Source organism: Plasmodium coatneyi, chromosome 12 (assembly GCF_001680005.1).
Source record: "Plasmodium coatneyi strain Hackeri chromosome 12, complete sequence".
NCBI lineage: Eukaryota > Apicomplexa > Aconoidasida > Haemosporida > Plasmodiidae > Plasmodium > Plasmodium coatneyi.
The window spans coordinates 1,923,436-1,937,362 of NC_033567.1; the positions used below are offsets into that span (position 1 = coordinate 1,923,436).

The following is a 13,927-nucleotide window of genomic DNA, read 5'->3' on the forward strand; positions in this document are numbered from 1 at the left end:
GTGTCAGGGCGCAAGCACTAATGTGATAATCTGATGACATACCAATGTATTCACGTACCAATGTTGGAACCGCCGCACCGTTTCCCCCCCGTGAAGAAGAAATAACCCAACTGCGGCTCCAAGTATTGTGAACATATTTTAACCCCCTCCTGCGTAACCAAACCCGCAATGACCATCTGTGCACACACACCGTAACGATCTGCATTGCAAACCATTCGGTGGAATGTGCTCTCCACTTTCCGCACCGTGTTGAACAAAACGTTTCTCTGTGCATCTACATAGGAGAGTAAAAAATGCAACCCCTTCGCATCGTCCTGCTCAACCATGTTTGTATCCCCCTCATCATGTGGCGCTGATAATTCAACACGCTTGTTTAATTCCTTTTTAATTTTCCCATTCGGGTCTCTTTCACCAAAATGTAGGAGGTTCACGTGTCTGCCGCACAGGAGTAAATCCCCCCTCGTCTTCTGCTTCAAAAAATGACGGTAAAGTGGACGGGGGGTCCCTTCTCGAATAGGCTTCAATCCCGAACCGTAGAGAAAGGCAAATTCTAGGAAGTGCTCCCGCAAGGAATTGTCCCCCCAGCCACTCCATTCCACCCTTCGAATAAAAAGAAAGTTCCAGAAAAAATACACAAAATGGGACAGATCAAACAATTTCCTAAATTCATATTTTCGTTTCTTCTTGTCGATAAGTTTTTCGATTTGTTTTTCGTCCTTCATTTTTCTGTTTAGCAAAATTTTGTCCAGACAGTTGGTCGTCGCACTATCATTAGGTTGCTCATTTTTCAGGTCCAGCAGGAAGGGTAACCCCTTTCGATCTTTTATAAAGCTCTTTAAAACGACCAGGAATATAAAAATGTGGTTATAGGGGGGCCCTTCCGTTCGTTTTCCAAGCAGGGCCTCCTTAATCCTCTGCGTGACGCTCCTTGGGCTCAGCATCGTGCAGGTTGCTTCATCCGGGGGGGGGAAGCGGGGGGCAACCTTCAACTTTAGTTTTTCACCAAGGAATGTTAAAAAGGGACGATCACAATGGTTTTCGTTGTCACATTCACAGTAGTTGTGGTCAACTCTATTGATGCCGCTGCCCCCCTCTGCGCGAAAGTCTTGGTAGCACTTCGCCAGGAATACAATTTTGTCCCTCCACCTGCCACCGCGAATGTTACCGTAATCTACCCTCCGTATGTATTCCTTCAGTTCGTCATAGAGAGACAGAGACAAGTGAGTATAAATCCCCCACTCGGATTTTTCTCTCCTCTTTTTGCCACAAGTGTGCAGATACAGGTGGCCTCTCGCACTCACATGTATATAACCTAAGTACCCCTCAGCATGGCACGTTATAATTTTTTTGCCTTTCCTCCTACATATATTTTCAACAGACAAATTGTTCTTTACAGATAAGTTACAGACAATCACGTCGTAGGTGTCCCCATTTGATTCCACCTCGTTCATGTAGTTTAATGGATCCTCAACTATACATGTAATATTGGCTAGCTGATTCATTTTCATCAAATTTTCTTTCACCACTTTGCACTTGTACTCATTTAGTATTTCATGCCCTTTGGAGAAAATATAATATTTTGCATCCTCCGTGGTTACACACGTGTTGTCTACAATGGTGATATTCCTTATGCCACTGAGCAACAACCCCTTTGCAACTTCCAGGATGATGAGGCTGCTACCGAGTAGGCACACTGAACTACTCATCAGGATCTCCTGGTGGGTCGTTCCCCACAGGGAAATTTGTCTCGTGAACTCTTCGCCCTGCTCCATTTGGGACGGGGGTAATACAGAATGGTGCTACGCTTTGCGGTGTTACGTTTGCCAGCACTGCACTCATGACGCTTATATGGCCGCTTCGCCAAGAGGAACTTTCCCCCATTCTGCTTCCTCCCCAATTTGGCCAAAATGCTACACTTCCATCACGCTGCACAAAAAATAATTCAGCTCCACTGTAATGTACTGTAGTGTATATTTTTTTTTCCACCAATTCGGGGGATGCTCATTGGCTTGCTATTTATTTTGCCCCTTCACGTCACCCATACGGAGAGGTAACTGCAAGTAGTGTGGCCCCCCACACATCCACGCGGTAAAAAAGAAGAAAAATAGCAACGTCCCCCTTTTGCAAATTGTTAGTACGTGCCTTTAAAAAAGGGCAACCTGGTGATGCCTGTTTTTCCTCCTTTTTTTTTTTTCCCTCCTACATAACTAATTTTTATCACATTGATTAAAAAAAAAAAAGTTACCCGGAGTGTAAGTTCGCACATCCGGAACGGAAAAAACAAAAAATTGTCAAATGGTACCAAAAAAAAAAAGGCCTATATTCTTGTCATGTAAAGAATAAAGGGTCACAAATAGGAAACTGTAAACATGTGTCAGATTAATCGTTTATGGTGTGCAGATCGCATCACCTAACTGCTTGGGATTAACCCCGTTAATTAAAACAACTTGGACGAAGTCCGCTCCTTCTTCATCCTCTTTTTCCTCCTATTTACGTCCTGCATGTCAATGTAATTCCCGGTCTGCGTTTTGACACCCATCATTTTCTCTCGCTCTCTTCTCTTCTCTATGTACTTTTTCATGGACTTCTTTCGAAGCATAAGTTCCGGATAATGTACCTTTGGACTTTTGTCGAATTTACCTCCTAAAATTTTTACTTGATGATTTTCCACAATTTTTCTTTGAAATTTATCCAAGTGGGGTAGAGTCAATTTCCTTATTTCGTGGACCACATTCATGAACTCTTTTTTGGCTTCCGTTTTTTCGGTAAAAATATTTTTTCTATTTAGTCTGGTGCCTTCATCAGGGAATTGCTTCTTCGTTTTTTGTGCTTGTACCCCATATGATGGATTTTCCCATCCATTGATCTTCTCGTTCACTGCATTTGCCTTTGTCTCTTTCGGGAGGGGGGTTTTCCATATGGGAACCTCCTCTTCGTCCTCCTTATAATTTGTCCCCTTTGCAGCTTTCTTTTTATCCTCCCCTTTTTTCCTCTTTTTATCATCCATTGAGTAAAGGTTGTTCTTTTCATTTGGGTGATTTTTTTCCTTTTTTCTTTTTTTCTTGTTCATCATGTTTTTCTTCCCCGTGGTTGGGGTGTCTTCCCCATCGCTACTGTTTCCACTGAAGGTTCTACCATTGCGGCTTTCACAGATGGAATTGGCATCCTTACCAACACAAGCGTCTTCATGATTCATGTGATGAGACAACATTCGAGAGTGAAACTCCTTCACCTTTTTTCTTCCCCATTCACCATTTGCCTCACCTTCCGATTCGTCTGAAGTGGTCACCACCCCGTCACCATCTCCTTTTTCAATATCCTCCTTCTCATCGCCAGAATTGGAGGCGAATCCCCACAGTTCGTCCATATACCTTTGCAGATCCTTTCCGTTTTTTCCCCCTTGGGATTTTTCCCCTGGTATGCTCTCCTCCTCCGTCATTTCTGCTCCTCACTTAAGTAGAGCAAGGCTTTACAGCAGCTTCAAACTGTTAACTAATTTTTTTTCCTTTTTGGCAGCATGGTACAGCCATAAATATATGCCCGTCCTTGGGGCGCCGTTCGTTTGTGCGTTTCTTCACTTCCTCCTCCTTTATTCGTTTCTACTCCTATTATTCTCTTCCTCTTTTTTTTTCTTTGCCGCCACGTTTTGTAGGGTCCATTCGCCTTGCATGGTGGCAAAATTGGCATCCTCGCAATTTGTAGGCAATTTTTAAAAAGATACTTTCTTCCTCGTTTTTACTTTTTTTTTTTTTTTTTTTTTTTTCTCTGGGGATATACGCGCCCGCCGGGATTAATAGGTCGCCCCAAATGACAGTGTCGAGAAGGCCGCGCGTAAGGAGAAACGCCAACTCAGTTGTGCAGCAAAAACCGGATAATCAATGCCATCACGCAATTATGTGATTCTACCTTACTGCTTCGAATTTTCTCAACTACCTAATCGTGAACCAACTGACCGGGCAAAAGGCAGATAAATCTCCCCGTCGCAAAATTGCAGAACGGGAAAAATATTCCCACTTTGTTCATTTACCACCCGGGAGAGCCCACAAGAAACGCTGAAAAATATACAAAAAATACGCAGCAAAAAGTACGCAAGAAAATACGCGAAAACACAAGCAAGCACAATTTTTTATGTACGAACAACTTCGCGTTGCCTTCCTTGCTGTCCCAGATTTTTCCCTACTGGGAAACCCACTGTGTCACCGCCCAAGTGCGTGACGTATGCCCACAGCTGTGTAGGTACAGGAATAAGCCTTTTCCCCCACGGGTAGGCATCACTGGCTAGGAAGAGGTTGCCACTACCTCCTTGCTTAATGATCATTTTTTTCCCATTTCGGAAGAACCCCCACCCTACTGACGATACAAATACCTGTGGAGCAAAATGGCGGTGTCGAATAAGAAGTTGCAAAAAATTATGACCCAGCCTATAGTAATAAAAAAAAAAAAAAAAAAAAAGGAAAACGAAAACGAAAATCCATGCGGATGCACAACTCGGTCTCGCAAAAAGCAATGCTGTTACGTGTCATATATACCAATCCACTTGTTCCCCCCTTTCGCAGAACCAAATTTTCAGGTTTTTCACGAACAAAACGGTGGTCCAAATTTGGCTCTATGATAAACCAGACACCCGCATTGAGGGAAAAATTCTGGTAAGGCGTTTGCACCGCAACACCAGGCGGGGGTGGGCATGCGTACGTAACTTGTATGTATATGTGTATGCGTTTGTTACAGCAGGACACACTTTTCCAACGGTCCACGCCCCACCAACTTTTACAGGGCTTCGATGAATACATGAATATGGTGCTAGACGAATCAGCAGAAGTTTCAGTTAAGAAGAACACGAGAAAAGACCTCGGCAAGATTCTTCTCAAGGGGGACACCATCACGCTAATAATGGAAGCGTAAGAAATGAAGCGACAAATGGGAACAGTGTCTATTACATATGTTTGATGTATCCGTTTGGAAGGCTTGTTGCCGCTGCAATTGCCCCGCCCCCCTTACACACGCCCCTTTTTTTTGTATTTCTTTTTGTATAGGAAAAAGGAGGAAGAAGAGTAGGTGCTTCGAACGTTTTACTCTCCAGTTATTCCAAATTTGAGACCCACTTTGTGACCGAACCTTTTGAGCAATTCTTTCACTAGTTCTTTAAGACTCTGCTCCCGAAGGGGGGCTTCATATCGATACTAAAATGTGCGGTGCGAATAAAGCGTCCGCCCTTCCTGTTTGTCGCATTTGATTTAAAAAATAAAACACCCCTATTTTTACGTCTCTTTTTTTTTTATTTTTTTTTCCCCTTTTTAAATGATTAAAATGTCACAACATATAATGACATGACCACATAACAGTGTGTCATTAAAACGCTTCATTGTGAAGCTCCACCACAACAACCACTCTCTCACGAATTTAGTATTTTCCCATTTGCTTAACATTCCTGTGGGGAATTTAAAAAGCATCAGCTTTACGACCAACTGGCGTTTCTTCTCCAGTTGCTCCCTCCATCCGTGGGTGTCACTTTGGGGCGAATATGATGCTGCCCATTTTTGACCCCATCAAAAGGTGATGGTAAAATGGGACAGGGAAATTCACCACAGCTCCCTCAACCCGTGTTTCGTAAGAAGACATTTCACTACGCAGCATGTTTACAAAATAAATTGAGGTCATTTTTTTTTTTTTTTTTTTTTATTCCTCATGGTCAAAAATGTAAATACTGTACATGCATCCATAGAACTTTAACATAAGTATGTGCCTAACGTTTGGTTCCTTCCATCTGTGCATTCTGTGCTATCCACAATAGAAACTACGATCACGCTGAGGGAGTGGAAGAGCCTACCTCCTCCGTCCCGCTTTAAGCAACTCCAGGCGAAACAGCTAAATGTGCCGTTTCGCCAAAAAGTAAAAAATCACCTTGCAGGGTCAGGTAAAAAAAAGAAAAAAAAAAAAAAAAAAAAAAAAAAAAATTGCACCAAGCTATCGGCAAAGTACAACTCGCGCCAAAAATTAAAATCCCGTTCGTTCGCGAGAAAGTAAAAACCATAACGACAAGCAGCGCCCCCTGGGTAAAACCACGCTTGAACAGAATCACAAACTCTACGAAGCATATTTTTACATCTTCACATATGTTCAGAGATTTACTCCCCATCCTGAGGTACCATAAAAATTTCGGCAGCCACTTTTACAAACAACATTCCTTCCCATTAACAATTCTGAACAAGAATAAAAATATCATCTGCCCGATTAACTGCAAACAGACCTTCACCAAAATGAGTGAGAAAAAAGAGCATGTGATGGAGGGCGAAAAGAAAGTCGCCAATAAGCAGCAGGCCAAGTAAGCTAACCAATTCGAGAGAGATACGATGAGGAGGGGCATTCCCCCTACGCCGTACCCCTTTATCCCTGCGCTATATGTGCTTCCTCCGTATGTTTGAGTGATAAGTGGCATATGTGCATACATCCCCGTCGTGTTGCCATGTTTTCTGCGTTGCTGTGTTTGTGCGTTGTCACATCGCTACCTAACCACCCCACCACAGGGACAAGAAAAAGGAAGAGGAGGCGGAGATCGACCCACGGCTGTACTACGAGAACAGGTCCAAGTTCATCCAGGAGCAAAAGGCCAAAGGCATCAACCCGTATCCACACAAATTTGAGAGGACAATAACTGTGCCAGAATTTGTGGAAAAGTACCAAAACCTGGCCAGCGGAGAGCACCTGGAAAATACCGTTCTAAATGTCACAGGAAGAATAATGAGGGTATCCGCCTCAGGACAGAAGCTGCGCTTTTTCGACTTGGTTGGTGATGGAGCCAAAATACAAGTGCTAGCCAACTTCGCATTCCATGATCATACCAAGTCAAATTTTCAAGAAGCGTACGACAAGATAAGACGAGGAGATATCGTAGGAATTGTGGGTTTCCCAGGAAAAAGCAAAAAGGGAGAATTAAGTATATTCCCCAAAGAAACGATAATCCTCTCTGCCTGTCTGCACATGCTACCAATGAAGTATGGATTAAAGGACACAGAAATTAGGTGCCGACAGAGATACCTAGATTTAATGATAAACGAATCCGCCAGAAGTACCTTCATTACCAGAACGAAGATTATTAACTATCTGAGAAATTTTCTCAACGATAGAGGATTCATAGAAGTAGAAACTCCAACCATGAATTTAGTAGCAGGGGGTGCAAGTGCCAAGCCATTTATTACCCACCATAATGACTTAGACTTGGATCTCTACCTCCGCATTGCTACGGAGTTACCTCTAAAAATGCTAATCGTAGGAGGGATGGACAGGGTCTATGAAATAGGAAAGGTGTTCAGAAACGAAGGCATAGACAATACCCATAACCCTGAATTTACCTCATGTGAATTCTACTGGGCTTATGCGGACTTTTACGACCTAATCAAATGGTCAGAAGATTTCTTTTCCTCTTTAGTTATGCACTTATTTGGGACATACAAAATAATGTATAATAAAGATGGGCCAGAGAAAGATCCCATAGAAATAGATTTCACCCCTCCATATCCTAAAGTTTCCATCGTGGAAGAGCTAGAAAAATTAACCAACACAAAGTTAGAACAACCATTTGACTCTCCAGAAACGATTAACAAAATGATCAATTTGATTAAAGAAAATAAAATCGAAATGCCAAACCCACCAACTGCTGCGAAACTACTAGATCAGTTAGCTTCCCACTTTATAGAAAATCAATATCCTAACAGACCTTTCTTCATTATTGAGCACCCACAAATTATGAGCCCCTTAGCAAAATATCATAGATCCAAACCAGGGTTAACTGAACGTTTGGAAATGTTTATCTGTGGGAAGGAAGTCCTAAATGCCTACACTGAATTGAATGACCCTTTTTTACAGAAGGAATGCTTTTCAGCGCAACAGAAGGATAGGGAAAAAGGAGATGCAGAGGCCTTTCAGTTTGATTCTGCATATTGTACGTCCTTGGAATATGGACTTCCCCCCACCGGTGGCCTTGGCCTCGGTATCGACCGAATCACTATGTTCCTAACCAACAAGAATTGTATTAAGGATGTCATCCTCTTCCCGACCATGCGACCTGCGAATTAATTTGACCTCCCCTAATCGTCGTTTTTGCACACCATTTTGCAATCCCCACATTGTGCATATCATTTTGCGCCTCTTTTTCCTTTTTTTTTTTTTTTTTTTTTTTTTTTCCCAATCACCCCTCTGCGCATTATGTACGTACACATTGGCGCGTTTGTCTACACTTCCCACCAATCACCCGCCATTCTGTGACCACCCCCTAACTCAAATACACGTATAACCATCTGGCACATAACACGTACCATACTCCATGTGGTGCTTCTACCCCGCGTGTATATTTCTCCCCGACGTACACAAGTTAAACTTTTCAAAAAAGATGAACTTGTAATTATAATGCCGATGCTGTACGTACAGACAAATAATGTGCTGGGCGCTTCGTTTGTATTTGTTCGCCTAGTGGAGTGCAGGTGTGACTGTTGTGTGAACCGCGGCTGTAGGACTTACCTCATTTGTTCCCTCCCCATTTAGTATCGTCCCATCACTTCACTGATATTTGCCACTGCAGCGTTCGCGACATTGCGGCACAGACTGCTACGCACGTAGCTGTTGTCCGCCTCTCAACACAACTGGGTCAAACGCTTAACCGTAACTACCAGTCGATACCTATCACCACCTTTTATTGCCTCCCCTCCCCAATGACGGAAAAAGACGCGACCTCCTGCGACGTGGCGCACTTCCTCAAAAACTTCGCAGACTTAGAAAAATCCTACGAACATCTCCTCAACCGGAAAAAACAAAACGAGCTGAGACTCACTGAGGCGCTCAGGAGTCTTGACGAAATCAAGGAGCAGTACGAACAGGAAAAAAAAAGTACAAGAAAACTTTTTTTAAAAAAATGCAAAAAAAAAAAAAAAAAAAAAATAGCTAGCTGCATGACCCGTTCAGGCAACAATGTGTGTATATTCTTCGCTTTCTCGAAATAGCTAGCTCATCATTTTTTCTCACCTTTCCAGAGAATTTCGAAATGTCAATCGCTATAGGGGAGCACACAGATAAACTAATAAAAAAGCACAGTTACGCTGAAAGGTCCGTCACAAGGACTGTCTCTCCACCTTTCCCAATCTTTTTGAGCGCTGAAAGTTGTGAGAAAAGAAGTGTCTCTTTTTACATTCCTGTGTGTATGCCAAGCATGCGAAGCAGCTAAAGATACATTTCTTCCCCCCTACACAAATTTTCCCCCTGATTGTAACCAAAACAGCTACGACTTCGTGAAAAGGCAGAACGATGATTTTAAAGAAAAAATCGAATCCCTACGGAGGGAAAAGGAACAGGGTATGCGCGAGGAGGCAACACAAATAGCATATCCATCCATAGGGGGGAGGTGTTCCCCGGCGGCATTCCAACCGCTCCCCCACTGCATCCCCCTTCAGACAAGCTGCTCATGGAGGAGAGAACAAAAGCGCTGGAAATGAAGAAACAGAGAGAAGTGGAAGAATACGATAGCAAGCTGGTCAAAAAAATAACAACATAAAAAAAAAACGTTTAACAAAATGCTACAAAAATGAAAAATATAAAATGGCCTATACAAAATGTCTTCCCCTTTTCTGAGCTTACAGTTACATATGAGCTTCTTTTCCATGCAGAGAGAGAACAAAAATAAATTGCTCCAACTAGAGAGTCAAATAGTAGAGCTTGACTTGGACATCGTGTCAAAGGAGTAGGCGGAAGAGGCTTGCACATCTTAACACATTCAGATGGTGCCACGGAGAAATAACATTTGCAACTACATGTACACAGTGCACTAATGAATGATTCACTTTCTCATCCGCCTTTCCCCACCCCACCTGCAAACAACAGTGAGGAGATAAACAAACTCTCCTCATTATTAAAAGAAATTAAAAAGGAACACGAAATGGAGAAGCTGGAGTACGAGCTGAAGATAAAAGACTTGATTAAAAAAAAAGACGAAAGCAGTCGGAAAAGTAAGGTACATCAGTCCATTCTATGACTTTTTTTTTTTTTTTTTTTTTTTTTTTGCCTCTTTGTTATCTTAGCAGGTCGTTATATTTTGTTCGCGTGTGAGCGTCCCTCGGAGGTGTGTACACCTACACCTATACCTACCGATCCAGCAAGCTCTCCAAACAACGTCCCCTTTTAGGAGGCCATGCGGGACATAATAAATGACAGTGGAAATCACGCCTTGAAAAATTTAAAAAACAAGCTCCACATACTACAGCAGGTTACCCAAAAAGAGGACTCCCTAAACGAATTATACATCCATACAAACATACGTACAAATCTATCACACACACAGATCCTATTCATCCTCGCCCGTAATGTAAATCCCCATTTGTGCAGAAATGCAACAAGATGGAAAAGGAAAATGCAAATTTGAAAAGGACCATAAACAAAGCCGAGAAAAAAACGAACAGTGCACAAGACCGCACAAAAACTGGATGTATCAAAAGCTTATATAAAATATAAAAGGGTTATTTCAGAATTTTGGCAGCAAAATGTCGCTGCTATTTTTTTTTTGCGCAAGTTTAACTGTGTGCAAATAAATGTGATGCTGATCAGGTGATCCCGCCAAAGATGTAAAACGAATGATGCGAAACCAAGAAGGGGTAAGCAAGCCATGCAACTTCACATATAAAAGTCCCGCACATCGTTACACTTTGGCATATGATCTGTTTGGAAGAGCGTCCCGGTGGGGAGATGAATTTTTTTTAGAGATTTCCACTTCTGTAGTGTTGATTTAATAGCAAAGTGGGAAAAAACAGTACCAAGGGTTCCAAAACCTGTCGACGTTTTGAGAAGCATTTCCCGAACAAAGTTGACCTCCATGAAGCGTTGCCCCGCTAGAGGAGGCAAAACCACGGGACGCTGCTCATGTGAGGAAGGGCACTCCCCCAAGCAGAATTTCCCAGCGAATGAGTACTGCATTTTGGCCCTATTTCGAAGAGCTCACAAGAGAGGGTGAAGGAGAAGAATAAAAGTCAGTCAATGGATACCACCTTAATATACACCCCGCTAATGTAAAAAAAGGCACGCTCTGGATGGTCCTCACACACTGTTCGCTTAATTTTGTTTTTTTTTCCCACCCTCCAATGTAATCACACAAACGGCACAACAGGCGCAACACAGCAATAATGACATTGATATTTCTGCTTTTTCTTTTTCTTCACCGTTTTACGGCCAAATGCTTTTCCCTGAAGAGGCCACTCTTGAGTAGCCCCCGAAATTCACCTGTCCTACTGTACGGTGCAAACTCGAAGGCCCTCCAAAACGGCAGCAACTACTTTTTCTGCGCTGCCAAAAAGAAGCACCCCCGAGGTAGTAACAAATTCAGTTTGCGTGAAAAAAAAGAAGATGAAAATACCGAACCGTCCAGAAACATTTCCCACAATTCAAACATATTCCGAAACAAATACAACTACATTCCGTCACTACAAGAAGTCAAAGCGGACATAGAAAATTTCAAGAGAGAAAAATCTTTTTACTTCACGGAACACAGTATACTCGAAGCCATCAATGTAGAAAATAATATCGTCGTGGTCAACATTGAGGGCATGTTTTTCGAAGATATTAACGTAGTTTTCGCAGAAGTAACCAAGTATTTGCTCAATAAGCATTTGGGCATTTTGGGCGTACACCCGTACAACATCAAGTCGCTCAACATAGAAAAGGGGGGAACTTAAATCGAGCACCTCACAGGCCAGTTGGCATTGCATATACTGTACTTTTTCGTAGCAGAGAGCTATTCGTTTGTCTGCAAAAAATTGTTGTCTATTCTGCAAGGGCGGTGGCTTGCCTAGGCAGTTTTTTATGACATTTTGTTTTTCTTAATGAAAAGGTTACGTCGTTCGCATTTTTTTTTTGGGAAAGCGATTTGGCTGTTCATATTTTTTTTTTTTTTGAAAGCTGTTTAGCTGTTTTTTTTTCCAAAACGCCTTGCTTGTTCATATTTTTTTCCCCACTTTTTACCGCTACCCTATGAACCAACAAATGAAGAAAAAATTATCGTTTCAAATTACGCAATGTTGAGACGATGGTATATTCCCACATTAGCAGTACCTCCTCCTGATTGACACCCCTTTCGTGTTTGTAAGGTCCCACAGGAAATGTACCGCATGTCCACAAACAAACTCGGTTAATAAAAAAAAAAAAAATGTGTGTGTAGGTTTGCCTTGGAAATACATCATGGGGGATGTTCCATGGGACGAAAAAAGTAACATACGCACAAGCATTAAAGGGGGGCACTTAAAAGCGAAGAAGTGATCTATGCGGTAAAGATATTGCCAAGAAGAAAAAAAGTCATTTTCGATATCCCCCCCTTTTAATGGCAAGTGAAGTGCGCCAAAATGTTCACACAACGGTGAAACGGAAAATGTGTTATTTGCCTCTGACGGGCGTTTGCAAACGATTCTCGCGGAGCTTCCCCCCTCCTTCGATCCGCATCACATGTCGTAATTGTCGTTCACGTCCTTGTCCTCTCCGTACTGTATGATCATATCTATCGAGTTGATAATAAAATCTACGTTATCATCGTCGTAGATATTTAACGGGATAAAGGAGACCAAATTGAAATCCTCGATAATATGCGCAAAGGCATTGTTCAGTTTGTAGTACTTCCTGGACATGCATTTGTTGGCCGTCATGACAATATCATGAGGATCCAAAGAAAGTATATCATTTAATTTTTCATAATTTTTTTGGTAAATTTTTTCTTCAAGTTCTTCGGACCGCACGCTGCTACTGCTGTGCTCGTCTGATGAATTTTTTCCAAAATGTTCGCTCCTTGCCTGGGACATGCTCGCAGAAGAGAAACTTGAAACGCTTCTCTTGTCATAATCGGAACACAAAATATACTCGTCTTTAAAAGACTTCTCACCGTTTATGTATTCCATTTCTTTGAGAAAGGAATCACCCAAATCTTCATCTGGCCGTTTTTCCTCATCGTTACTCTGTTCTCCTTTGTCCTGGAGAAAAAAGCGGCTACCTCGACCACCTTTAATCTTTCTGTTAATCTTTTTATACAACTTCCTCTGGAAAAAGAAGTTATTGTTATGCTTAAATTTTCTCAATTCTTGGTAGTAGTTTTTACTCACCAAAAGGTCACATTTGGTTAATATATTAATGTGAGGCAATTCAAAGTTTATCATGGTGGATAAGCTTGTCAGATACGCTGACAGCAGCTTTGTATTCGAACTAATAAAAGAAATATCCACTAAAAAGACAACTATCAATCTTATATTCTGATCAGTAAATATATTTAAAATTTTTTTAAAATAATCCGTGTGTGTGTACAACTCTATCTGTCCAGGAGTATCAATGATGAAATAATTTTCATCATCGTCGTAGTTATTTAATTCGTCTTCCAGCAAATATGAATTTTCATACAACAATTCTACACTCCTTAGTAAAGCACAATTTGGACCAAGCATCTGATCTTCCATTAGGCTGTTTACATCCACGTAGTTCCTTATGTCGATGTCGTAAATGGTGTCATAATATTGTTTCAATTCCTTCTCGATATTCGACGTGGTGTTCATCGCTTTCTTCTTTCTCTCATAGTAGTACTCTTCACTCGCGCTGTCCAAATTGACTACATAGCAATTTCGTTTTTTTATTTTCATAAATTCTTTCATCAGCTTGCAATAATTTGTTTTCCCGCTCCCAGCAGGGCCCACCACGACTTGCCCGTACTTCATCTTGTTCAACTGGGCGGAATATTTCTCTCTTATTCAGCGAAAAGAAAAGAAAAATAACGGAGGGGGTAATAACACGTATAGGAAAAAAGTACAACAGCTAGGCTGTCCACTATTCCATACGTGGCATTTGCAAACCAATTGGGGGTGATGCTAAACTGTTTCAATTTTTACAAACATGTGTTGGTATTGCCACGCATGTTTTTTAA

General features: G+C 41.8%; 7 protein-coding genes across 7 annotated transcripts; 4 read left to right on the plus strand and 3 right to left on the minus strand.

The window, feature by feature from the left end:
- Window positions 1-50: 50 nt before the first annotated feature.
- On the minus strand, window positions 51-1,772 carry PCOAH_00040830 (Uncharacterized protein; the record flags this gene model as incomplete). Its single annotated transcript, XM_020060871.1, has 1 exon — window positions 51-1,772. The coding sequence occupies one exon, from the start codon at window positions 1,770-1,772 to the stop codon at window positions 51-53; it is 1,722 nt and encodes a 573-aa protein (XP_019916683.1).
- Window positions 1,773-2,437: 665 nt separating this feature from the next.
- Window positions 2,438-3,439, minus strand: PCOAH_00040840 (Uncharacterized protein; the record flags this gene model as incomplete). Its single annotated transcript, XM_020060872.1, has 1 exon — window positions 2,438-3,439. The coding sequence occupies one exon, from the start codon at window positions 3,437-3,439 to the stop codon at window positions 2,438-2,440; it is 1,002 nt and encodes a 333-aa protein (XP_019916971.1).
- Window positions 3,440-3,977: 538 nt separating this feature from the next.
- PCOAH_00040850 (Small nuclear ribonucleoprotein E) lies at window positions 3,978-5,299 on the plus strand (the record flags this gene model as incomplete). Its single annotated transcript, XM_020060873.1, has 4 exons — window positions 3,978-4,426; window positions 4,557-4,646; window positions 4,774-4,898; window positions 5,034-5,299. The coding sequence occupies 4 exons, from the start codon at window positions 4,379-4,381 to the stop codon at window positions 5,053-5,055; spliced, it is 285 nt and encodes a 94-aa protein (XP_019916217.1).
- A 606-nt stretch (window positions 5,300-5,905) lies between these two features.
- PCOAH_00040860 (Lysine--tRNA ligase) lies at window positions 5,906-8,073 on the plus strand (the record flags this gene model as incomplete). Its single annotated transcript, XM_020060874.1, has 2 exons — window positions 5,906-6,322; window positions 6,525-8,073. 2 exons carry the CDS (start codon window positions 6,114-6,116, stop codon window positions 8,071-8,073), a joined length of 1,758 nt encoding a protein of 585 aa, XP_019916506.1.
- A 527-nt stretch (window positions 8,074-8,600) lies between these two features.
- On the plus strand, window positions 8,601-10,494 carry PCOAH_00040870 (Uncharacterized protein; the record flags this gene model as incomplete). The annotated part of the gene is made up of 8 exons (XM_020060875.1): window positions 8,601-8,880; window positions 9,024-9,096; window positions 9,269-9,342; window positions 9,441-9,520; window positions 9,627-9,727; window positions 9,868-9,997; window positions 10,169-10,249; window positions 10,369-10,494. 8 exons carry the CDS (start codon window positions 8,706-8,708, stop codon window positions 10,492-10,494), a joined length of 840 nt encoding a protein of 279 aa, XP_019916809.1.
- Window positions 10,495-11,159: 665 nt separating this feature from the next.
- PCOAH_00040880 (Uncharacterized protein) lies at window positions 11,160-11,708 on the plus strand (the record flags this gene model as incomplete). The annotated part of the gene is made up of 1 exon (XM_020060876.1): window positions 11,160-11,708. The coding sequence occupies one exon, from the start codon at window positions 11,160-11,162 to the stop codon at window positions 11,706-11,708; it is 549 nt and encodes a 182-aa protein (XP_019917092.1).
- Window positions 11,709-12,467: 759 nt separating this feature from the next.
- Window positions 12,468-13,721, minus strand: PCOAH_00040890 (ATP binding protein; the record flags this gene model as incomplete). Its single annotated transcript, XM_020060877.1, has 1 exon — window positions 12,468-13,721. The coding sequence occupies one exon, from the start codon at window positions 13,719-13,721 to the stop codon at window positions 12,468-12,470; it is 1,254 nt and encodes a 417-aa protein (XP_019916707.1).
- Window positions 13,722-13,927: the final 206 nt, after the last annotated feature.